The sequence below is a fragment of the Nilaparvata lugens genome, chromosome 2 (genome assembly GCF_014356525.2).
Source record: "Nilaparvata lugens isolate BPH chromosome 2, ASM1435652v1, whole genome shotgun sequence".
Classification (NCBI taxonomy): Eukaryota; Metazoa; Arthropoda; class Insecta; order Hemiptera; family Delphacidae; genus Nilaparvata; species Nilaparvata lugens.
Genome location: NC_052505.1, coordinates 65,458,533 through 65,470,577, shown reverse-complemented (window position 1 = coordinate 65,470,577; position 12,045 = coordinate 65,458,533). Strand labels below are relative to the sequence as shown.

Here is a 12,045-nt window from a genome sequence, read left to right as displayed (position 1 = left end):
AAGAAAAAGAAGAATTTAGGTTGTTGGGGGAAGAAAGGCTTCAACCCTTTTTCCTTAGCCCAATACTTGGACAATGTGTATGTGTGGGATGGTATATCAAGTTACAGAGCTCAGTCTGAGTAGTGGTGGTTCAAGTGTGTGGTGACTTACTCGCTATCCCCAATAACGTGTGTGCCAGTGTGTAGTGTACTTACTCGCTATCAGCCAATATGTGTGTGCTAGTGTGATGAGACCTTGTTCTAGTGCTAGGGAGGAGCAGTTTATTGGTGGTGAAACTCTGAGAGTGCGTCACTGCTAGCTGCTGATTGATGGATTGATTTATTGATGGCGATGTATTGATAGTGATTGATTTTTATAAGGCAGCACGTCTAGGACGTTATTGATGGCCACTTCCTGAGAAGATAATTGATGGTGATAAGATTCATTGATGGCGACCACTGGAGAAGGCTGATTAGCATTGATGGGAATAACAATAATAATCTTTCAAATAATTTGATACTACAATAGGATGGCTAAGTTTTGGAAAAGGAGGTACTTTATTGGGTTTATGTGTTGTACAGTATTATCATAATTATTAACTTTTTGTTGGTTATTTTAGTTGGATTCTGCTTTTGTCATTAGTTATTAAATTTAATAGAGAGATTTTGTACGTGCTATTCATTTTTCGCAAGTTGTAGTGCATTTTTCCTGTAGGGCATTTGCTGTCCAATTTGTAATTTGATGTATCTATTTCAGTGTTGTAATTAATTCTTAGTTGGCTATTATTATTGTTTCATTTGTTGTTCTAATTATTCATATTTCTTAGAATTGTAAGGATATGTTTAGTATTTGGTTGAATTAGTACTGAAATGTTCGTTCTGAAATCCAACGCTGCATTGATGTAAATCTATTTAAACTATCACTTTAAATAATATCAGTTTCAAAGACGGCTGTCCACCTAATTCAAACCAGAGCAGATATCATTTCATTGAAAATTGTTTTTTTTTTCAACTCATGTAACATAGTCTTTCCAACACTATCAGCCAACACAAGAATATGAGGAGAGGATAATTTCTCGCGGTTTTATCTCCGGAATATTCCAATAGTCTGTTCTGTATGTACGTACCATAATTTTATAGTACGTGTGGATGGCACATGAAAACATGCATTCGTATTATTCTATATCCTAAACTAAAAGACAACCTTGCCATTCAATTATATATGCAGTTTGATATGACAATGCAAAGATTATTACTGCTGTACTACGATCTTAACTGCAGTGTTGAATATGCAGTCAACAACTGCGTGGAATAATTTGTGTAGAGATCTCTCTAGAGTACCGAGACTCTCATAGAGTGTAGAAATTTCGTCTTGGAACATTTTTGCAGACGAGCTGAGCTGCTAATGATGATTCATTCACAGATCTGTGTGCAAAAAGAAGGCTTTCAAGAGGAAATATTCAGACTTGCATCATTATCCACTTTTTATTTTTCCTCTCTTTCAGCAACCTTTCCTCTTTCATTTTTTCTCTCTCTTTTAACGCCCACTTCTTTCCCATTCCTTGCAATTATCTGCACCCCGTTCAATAATCCCACTAATTAATTTGTCACTTGAGTTTTGGCATACTGTTTATTGCTTGAATGGCACTACTTTATTTAGAACAGCAATCAATTACTTCTTCAATTCTTTTTCTCCGGCTTCTTCAATTTATTTTTCTTGATTTTCTTTCTCTTCTCTTTTTTCATTTATTTTTTCTACTTCCACACATACGAGATTTGCACATGATTTTGTAGAAATCTCAAAAGCCTCTCATTACACTCCCAGATCCTCACTCAGAGTGAAAGAAGCTCCAGATCACAGAGTAAAAATCCAATACTTGTCGGCCAAGCCTCGAAAAAGCAGTACGTATTTCTGTTGAGTCGTGAAGCAATCACTCAATTGAACTGAATGAAGCTAATGACTGAGTACAATGTAACAAGCCGAATATAATGATTTGAAAGTGTCACGACATTTTTAGCCATTTGTTTATTAAAAATTCAAGATACTAGGTTCGTAACATATTATTATAGTTTTTAGTATCATTACTACTATTGTAATCAATTTCTAATTGATTAACGATTGTGTAACGAGTAGAAAATTGTGAAACAACCGGAACTAGTTTCCTATGTTTTTATTAATAAGTGGCTCTAACAGTTTCAAGCTATTTTATTCAATGTAATTAATCCCCTTAATTTTTTTTTTAAATCAAATCTTGGATATTAATATTATTGCAAAACGTTTCAAAAAAAGTGAATGCTTTTACAATAAATAGTTGTTCATTATGTGCTACATGTTATGCTACTCTCGTTCATATTGTGTGTATCTCTATTCTTTCTCTATTATATTGGTCTTTCCCCTAGTTCCATCAGTAGGGAAAGTATAAGAGGCCATTCTAACACGAAAATATTCTAATTTAGTGGTCTTCTGACACCGGTTTTCAGGAAATCTAGAATAAAGTAGGCCAACTGTATTTTACTCCCGATCTGTATTATGATGGAATTTTTCAATCTATGTTGTACCATGAATGCGACATGAACTTGCAATCAGACATCTCTATTCGGTTTTGAATATGACTAGGCTTACTGAAACTCTGTTCTAGAATAAACTTTCAATGAGGCCTGACTGTATTCAACTTACTAAATTAGAGTATTTGAATGAAATGAAAACATCTGCAATGAAATTACAGAATTAATATAGAATGCAATTTAATTTCACTGGAAAGTGGAAATACCCTACTTGGCCCTTGCCAACAAATAACAGATACTTTCATCCTGCACCATTTTACCTATCACTCACATTATCTCTTTCTCTCCTTCTCTCTCACTCTCACTCGCTCTCCTTCCCAACTCAATATCCAACTGTAATTTTAATTTTGAGCTTCCTCTCTAGCCAGGCGGATATTGTACGAAATATTCATGAATTGGCATTTTGTCGACGGGGAAATTCTTGCACGATTGGTTCAAACTGTTCAATATCAACTACATTTTCCTACTTCTGGATTTAATATTGTAGTACGTTATTTGTGAACACAATTTCTGACTATGTTCTCATCGTAGGCAATGTGCCTGCAGAGTAGAGCCATACACTGTATATATTATTTGCATAATATGTAAAAATCAATCTCATTTCAACTGGGCTCCTCTGTTTCACTGCAAACAAATTGCTTCTGCATGTTTCAAAGTTTAATCTACCGTACTGCAATCTCATCTAATTCTGTGTAAAATAATAACAGAATTTATTATCCAGTAGTAATTATTCAGATTGATTTGCCTTTAAAATATTCAGGTATTAGCCATTTTTGAAAATGTGTTTCAATAATTTTAAAAATAGATTCTTCTCTAATTACTCTACTACGACATTTGAATTATTCATCGCTCTGAAGATCTATGATATCTAGATATCTCGTATTATGTTGGCTGTTTTATTGAGGTTTTTTCTGTTTATCAGACTATAGTTTAAGAGTAGGCTAAATATGACACTAATGTGTGATTTCAGCGGTTCTGTAAAAAATGATTTCTCGTAGCACCTTTGTGTTCGACAAACAGGAACAAAAGTTTTGCTTAGAAAAATATGTTTTTTACATCTTTTAGAATGTGATTGAAATTCACGTTTCAGTAAATTCCGTCAAATATTACACTCACTCAAGATATAAATTAATTTTCAATTCATAATCCACAATTTTTTCCATTATTTGAAAAGATGATCCAATCACGAAATGATTACAGTTTGAAAAAAGAAAAGCAAAAAGCAGATAATGCAAAATATGTGGTTAAATTCGCATTTTCTGGCATAAATTGTTGGTTGTATCGATTTGTTGAAGAGCATCGTGGTGCTACTGGGAACCATTTCCGAGGCAAAGGGCACTGGATTTCTTACTCGCCATGAGAATAAGTAGTAAGAGAAGGATGAGGAGGAGACAATCTCTTTCTTCTCCTTTGGCAAGATCCAGAATAATTTCAACAAGATTGAATTCGGAGAATTGCTGTTCCATTCATAAAAGGCGTCACACGTTGCCAAGGGAATTCTCTCAAACTAGTCTCCACTTTGTCATTGATGTTCTTGACAACGTTGTCTGTTGCTACTGATGCAATCCATTCAATTTGCATTATTTGCCCCTACAAAACCCTTGAGACGTGAAATACAGTCGCAATTCTTCTTTTACTTGACTTTTTGAAATTCTTCTCAGGCTTTATTCCTCGTTTTACTCTTCTTATTTTTCAGGAATTGTGCTGCCTCCTTGTTCTATTCCTTCAACTTTTTTGTGCTGTTCAGTCTGTCCTATTATTCTTTATCCTCCTCATTCTTCTCGCTCTATCCATAATTCTTATTTCACCGTCTTCATATTTTAATTTATCATCTTCTTCATGCTTATTTTTCTTCGTCGTCGTCGTCTTCTTTTACCCACTTTTTTCCAGTTTCTCTGTTTTTATTTTCTGAAGTCGATTTTCCATTTTTTCTATTATTCTCAACTCAGTTTGCATTTTCGTACCATGTACGATCTCTCATTCTCATATTGGTCATTTTTCGTCCTCAGTCACTCGTTTTCCCCATTATATTTTCTATTTCCAGCTCTTCTTACTCATTCTCATTTTCACTTATCTTTGAGCTCGTATCCCTCCCGTCTTCCTATTTCTCCTCTATTCCTGTCATTTTTCACTTATTCACTCTCTTGTTTCTCTCCTTTCTTGTTTTCTCCTCTTTACAGAATAAGAGAGATTGGAAATGGAAAGATCATATCACTGAAGGGGGAGCTTTACAATGAATTCTACCGTTCTCGTGGGAGTGTTATCACACATAGTCAGAAAGTTCGAGTCAGAAAGAACTCATTGAAAAGTATTCCTTATGAGAAGAAGATAAAAAGGTATATTTGAAAAATATTAAAAACATGAATGAATGAAGTATGAAGATTGAATGATGAAAACAGTAATAACAATAAAATACCGAATAGAAAGGATCTCATTAACAAATAATGAATGAAAAAGTCATCAAGAGAAGGTGAAGAGAAAATAAGGAGTAACTTGTAACTTGAGAGAAGAAAAATATAATGAATGAATGAAGTAGAATGTAAGATGTGCCACATGAATATTGTAGGTGGAGGCAGTGCCATATTGATCGTCCGAATTTCCGTGAGATTACTCCTTGAGTGAAGTGAACCCCCTCTCCTTTCCCTGCCACAAACTTTGCCTCAAATTCTACGACACTGCAATTGAAAATGCTCATAATATTCCTCGGGGTGAAATTAAACACCAACCACTGCTGCTAAGGAGAGCTTCTCTCAATTTCACCACCAGTTTTAACAACGTCTCAATCCTAGCAGATTAATCTCGCAAATTGACTGTAATTTTATGTCTCAACAATTGTAAAGTGATAACACGCTAATCTTATTTAAACATGAAATTATTCGTCGTTAGTTATTCTATTCAATAATAGTATACTTATTATATACTTATACTTATTATATTGTTGTACTGGATCCATAGCCATATCGTACTCATGTTATCCGTATTCATACCATTGTTTTTAGAATAAATTGGAGCAGGAGTATTTTAGAATATTGGAAATTAATCGAATTATCCACATTATGAGAAGGAAAAACTTTCATCCAAGAATATTAAATTTTCATATGAATCAAAAATATATATCTATAAACCTCTCTCTGCAAATTCACAAATCTCCAGCTCAAGCTGCTTAGTAGACCTGATGCTGGTTTTGTTATGAATAGATTTATGCTATGATACAGGAACAGGCGAGATGAATAGAGAGAAGGATTGTTTTAAATTGCAATGTGAATAAAGAAGTTGGAACTTGAGCTTCCGGTGGTCCATTTGACTTATATTATTAATATTAACGTCGTTGTAGTATAGCTTGATTTTTTGAAATTGAGGCCCGATTGCACAAAGGCCTGTTCAATTTTAACTGTGATTAAATTGAAAATGCAAAGGGTTCTTGGTACATTTAATCATGATTAACATTCAACTTTCGTGCAACCGGGCCTGAGACTTTCCCATGCAAGCACATGTTAATGAATATATTTGTCATTCTTTACAGTAATTAATTATTAATGTGATAGCACTGCTGGTGTTACTTGTATGTGTATTTTATGTTTCTATCATGTTTCGCTAAGAGTAAACTGAATGAAATGTTCCATTTTTTCTATTATTCTCAACTCAGTTTGCATTTTCGTACCATGTACGATCTCTCATTCTCATATTGGTCATTTTTCGTCCTCAGTCACTCGTTTTCCCCATTATATTTTCTATTTCCAGCTCTTCTTACTCATTCTCATTTTCACTTATCTTTGAGCTCGTATCCCTCCCGTCTTCCTATTTCTCCTCTATTCCTGTCATTTTTCACTTATTCACTCTCTTGTTTCTCTCCTTTCTTGTTTTCTCCTCTTTACAGAATAAGAGAGATTGGAAATGGAAAGATCATATCACTGAAGGGGGAGCTTTACAATGAATTCTACCGTTCTCGTGGGAGTGTTGTCAGAAATTTCGAGTCAGAAAGAACTCATTGAAAAGTATTCCTTATGAGAAGAAGAAAGGTATATTTGAAAAACATTAAAAACATGAATGAATGAAGTATGAAGATTGAATGATGAAAACAGTAATAACAATAAAATACCGAATAGAAAGGATCTCATTAAGAAATAATGAATGAAAAAGTCATCAAGAGAAGGTGAAGAGAAAATAAGGAGTAACTTGAGAGAAGAAAAATATAATGAATGAATGAAGTAGAATGTAAGATGTGCCACATGAATATTGTAGGTGGAGGCAGTGCCATATTGATCGTCCGAATTTCCGTGAGATTACTCCTTGAGTGAAGTGAACTCCTCTCCTTTCCCTGCCCCAACCCCAAAGTTTGCTCAAATTCTACGACACTGCAATTGAAAATGCTCATAATATTCCTCGGGGTGAAATTAAACACCAACCACTGCTGCTAAGGAGAGCTTCTCTCAATTTCACCACCAGTTTTAACAACTTCTCAATCCTAGCAGATTAATCTCGCAAATTGACTGTAATTTTGTGTCTCAACAATTGTAAAGTGATAACACGCTAATCTTATTATTTAAACATGAAATTATTCGTCGTTAGTTATTCTATTCAATAATAGTATAAGTTACTTATTATATACTTATACTTATTATATTGTCGTACTGGATCCATAGCCATATCGTACTCATGTTATCCGTATTCATACCATTGTTTTTAGAATAAATTGGAGCAGGAGTATTTTAGAATATTGGAAATTAATCGAATTATCCACATTATGAGAAGGAAAAACTTTCATCCAAGAATATTAAATTTTCATATGAATCAAAAATATATATCTATAAACCTCTCTCTGCAAATTCACAAATCTCCAGCTCAAGCTGCTTAGTAGACCTGATGCTGGTTTTGTTATGAATAGATTTATGCTATGATACAGGAACAGGCCAGATGAATAGAGAGAAGGATTGTTTTAAATTGCAATGTGAATAAAGAAGTTGGAACTTGAGCTTCCGGTGGTCCATTTGACTTGTATTATTAATATTAACGTCGTTGTAGTATAGCTTGATTTTTTGAAATTGAGGCCCGATTGCACAAAGGCCTGTTCAATTTTAACTGTGATTAAATTGAAAATGCAAAGGGTTCTTGGTACATTTAATCATGATTAACATTCAACTTTCGTGCAACCGGGCCTGAGACTTTCCCATGCAAGCACATGTTACTGAATATATTTGTCATTCTTTACAGTAATTAATTATTAATGTGATAGCACTGCTGGTGTTAGTTGTATGTGTATTTTATGTTTCTATCATGTTTCGCTAAGAGTAAACTGAATGAAATGTTCCCAATCATTCTTTGTATTTTATTTATTCATTTCAGATACTTATCGATATATTTATTTCAAATAAATATTTGTGTATTAATAATTGATGTGTGTTTGTTGTTTGTGTTGCAGTGAGAGCACACTGCCCTATGACTCTTCACGGGTGTCGGCGGGGAGTGGCGAGGGGGGTGGAGGGGGAGCGGCTGGTGAAGCTGTGGCAAGCGACCAGTCGTCGGCGACTGCGACAGCAACTGTCGCGGCGACACCCTCAGCGACACAGCAGCAGCCGAAACATCGCAACAGTGTTGCCGACTCGTTCAGCCGGCCAGACGGATCGCTTGACTATGACCGTAAGTTGACCGTTGTGTCTACTTTAGTTCACCTTATTTCAGTTTGGTTTGGTTGGTTTTATGTGTTCACCACAGTCGTTAAACCGGGTTATCATAAAAGTCATTATGGCTTCACAAAGGATGTCTAGGAGTGAGATTACTTCAGTGAAGGATCATAGACCAGTCAAAACAAACTGTTTCTTCTCTCAATAGGTAGTCAATTTTTTTGCTTTTAAACCAACTGTTAGCAACTTTAATATGGCTGTGCCGGTACAAACTGAATATTCTCTTAATATTAGAAATGTTTGAAAATAAAACTAAGCTAACTGTTTGAAACTTTAATTTAAATGTGTCGCATTGTCTAAACGAAACGAGTTGTTCAAATTAAGATGTGTAAGTAATCCAAGAGACGATAGATATGAAACAAAGTTGAGATGTTTTCCAAAACTTTGCCGTCGAGAAAACTAATCACGTCGGATTGAAACTACTAACCAGGCGAGGCAAAGTTGAATTGCAGAGATCACTGTTATCTACTCACTTGTATTAAATGTTTGCTATGGAATCACTGATTACTAAATAGATGAACGCTATCCATTTTTGGAGTGTTGAATAAGTTGTCTAGAAACAATAATAAAATGAAAATATATTAATTAGATTGCTAGATGTTCATTCATATCATGATTTTAGTTTTTTTTTTTTGAAAGATATTAAAAAAATAGTTTCAAGTTTTTGAGAAATTAAGAAATTCATTCAACGATTTTTCATTTCAATTTACTTGGAAAAATAATAATTAATGATTGAATAAAGCAAAGCAATGTACTTCTTTGGTTGTATATTGTATTGCATTCAAAATACTTGAATTGAAATTGTGTAGTTCTTACTAAAGTTACAAAAAAATCAAGTTTTCTTCCGTAAACTAACTAATTAATGTAACGGGAACAATTTCAAGCAGTGGCGTATTTAGAAAAAATGAAAAAGCTAAAAATATTTTGTTAATATACGTTCAATTTGGTGCGATTTCACGCAATTACCACTCAAAAACTAACATTCCATTCGAGGTTTTTAGTGCCCAGTTTGCCACTTATTCTATTTCGTTTTCCCTTGAAAATTTCGTAGGCCCACATCTCCATATCCCTCCCTGGTTACGCCACTGATTCCAAATGAACTAATGAATGAATTTGAAGTCAATTTCATATCTGTGCAAGCAACCCCTAAATTTCAGTTTAAGGTTTGCTTGCACAGATATCGATTATTGTATTTTTATAAAATATTGAATCAATTATTTCCATATCTTTCAATAAGTGTGTTAAACAATATACTTAGCTTTGGTGTATATTCAGTTTTTTTTTTACTTATTTAGATTACAAATTTAGTATGACAATATTACATTCTTCGTTATCAACACAATATTCCAACAAATATTACATTTTAGTTTATTTAAAATGAACAGTTGATTTATATTATTTTCAGTTGATTTCAAAGCTGAATATTCTCAATATCCCCATATCAAATTTGTGTTTTCACTCACATTATATATAAAGACATTGTTAGCTCGTATTACTTTTTCCAATTTATTTATTTTCCTAGAAATAGAAATACTTTTCTAAATACTTCACTCTATATAACTCTCAAGTGGCTGATGTGTGTTCTCAACTTGAGGCTGCTTTAAATGTATTTTCTTGTATTGTTTTCTGTGTAGGTAGTGAGTACATCATGCAGTATGTGAGTTGAAATTCCGTAAAATTAGTTTGAACTCATCATCATAAACATCATAGTCATAATCAATCAGTTAGAGATTGGATTGACTGATTTAAATATTAAAATTGTAGCTTATGTTTAGTTTTGATTTGTGAATAATAATAATCATAATTTTTTTTCTTTTACTTTTCAACTAGTAATCATCAGTTTTTTGTTTGCCTTTGAACAATAAATTAATTATCCAAATGAATGGTTTAACCAAAGTTTTCGAGCAAATATTCTGCACAAATTGCAATTTGTTGAACCTGGATTGAAAATTTGTTTGATAATAATTTATTACAATTTATACCTGTAATTTTTTGCTATATCTGCATATTTCTATACTAAATTATTTTGAAATCTGTATTCTGAAGAGCACATGGGAATATGTTATTACACTTTACTCTTCCATGAAGATAATTTTCTCTCATAATGTTGGGTTATTTATTAAAGTAGATAATTTGAGTAAAATGCTTCTTCATTAGTTGCTGCTCTTGGGTACGAGTCACAAATATTGAAACAATTATTATTGGTAGATTACACCTTAACAAAGTAATTTTTTGCTCGTTGATTAATATTGATAATTAATCTAGTATTTCTCACTCTATAAACTTTTTCATTCAAGTAATTTTGAAGTATCTAGTACAGTAATTAATCTTTCATATAATATTTTATTCATTTTAATGTTGGAACTAGATTAGTATGAGAATGAAACAAGGCGTCCAATACCGTACTTTGAATAATAGATATGTAGTAAACTAAACTATTATAATGAAGAAAATTGAAAATCAAAATTACTTTGTAAATGCAGGTACATACTGGTTGAATGTTGGTATAGATAGTTTTTATGACTGTTTTAATATATTTCATACTATATCATCAATACATCATACTGTAGTCATTTAATAGTGAGCTATACAGAGTGAGTCATATGTATGGGAACCCTTCAATAAGTTGGAGACTGTTGTAGATATAATACTGCCACTCTCAGGATAAGTTATTGGTCAAATATCTACCTTTTGACGTACAACTGAATTTCAACCCCTCATAAGGGGGTGACTTAGGGGTTGTAACTCAAATATTTCAAATGTAAACACCCATTGTGTGGTACATTACTTCAAAGGCTTTTTTAAAACAAGAAAGATGGCATCAATAAAAATGTTCTATGATATCTGTATCCAAAATGGCGGCTGATTGAAGTTTTAGTTTTAAATAAATGAGGGGTTGTAAATCAGATATTTTAAAAGTAAGCACCCATTGTGTGGTACATAATTTTGAAGGCCTTTTCAAAACAAGAAAGATGACAACAATAAAAATGTTCTATGATAATTGCGGCTGATTGAATTTTCAGTTTTTATTTGAAACTTCAATCAGCCGCCATTTTGTATACAAGTATCATAGAACATTTTGATTGATGTCATCTTGCTTGTTTTGAAAAAGCCTTCAAAATGATGTATCACACAATGAGTGTTTACATTTGTAATATTTGAGTTACAACCCCTCATTTCTTAAAAAAACTAAAACTTCAATCAGCCGCCATTTTGGATACAAGTATAATAGAACCTTTTTATCAATGTCATCTTACTTGTTTTAAATAGACCTTCAAAATGATGTTCCACACAATGGGTGTTTACATTTAAAATATTGGAGTTACAACCCCTAAGTCACCCCCTTATGAGGGGTTGAAATCCAGTTGTACGTCAAAAGGTAGAGTAATCGACCAATAACACTTATCCTAAAAGTTACAGTATTATATTTACAACATTCTCTAACGTACTGAATGGTTTCTAGACATATGACTCACTCTGTATTATATCTAGCCTACCCGTGTTATCGTATGGGCATGTTCAACTGTGGGTTCACGGTAGAGTAACAGTCGTAAGGCTCATTGACGTTTTAAAATTCAATTATAATTCAGGTTAGGTGGGACCTTCCCTTAGGGACTGGACTGCTCACCACCAACAAAATGCCATAAGAATTTACTCTTTTTATACACATTCTAAACTAAACTATCATTGATTCACAAAGTGAAGTTACACCATGTTGCTCACCAATTAATTACTACCATTTTTCTCATACAAGCTGTTGTGCTTGTGGGTGATATCCGCTGTGATGAAAATTTCGTTGACTGTTGTTCAAAAATAATGAA

The 12,045-nt window shown here is 33.2% G+C and overlaps 1 protein-coding gene across 1 annotated transcript in view; it reads left to right on the top strand.

The window, feature by feature from the left end:
• LOC111061927 (oxysterol-binding protein-related protein 9) overlaps positions 1-12,045 on the top strand; it is a 101,574-nt gene that overhangs the window by 75,938 nt on the left and 13,591 nt on the right. Inside the window, exon 11 of the mRNA XM_039420151.1 lies at positions 7,963-8,180. Within this exon, the coding sequence (XP_039276085.1) occupies positions 7,963-8,180 (218 nt within the window). The remainder of the gene's footprint in view (positions 1-7,962; positions 8,181-12,045) is intronic.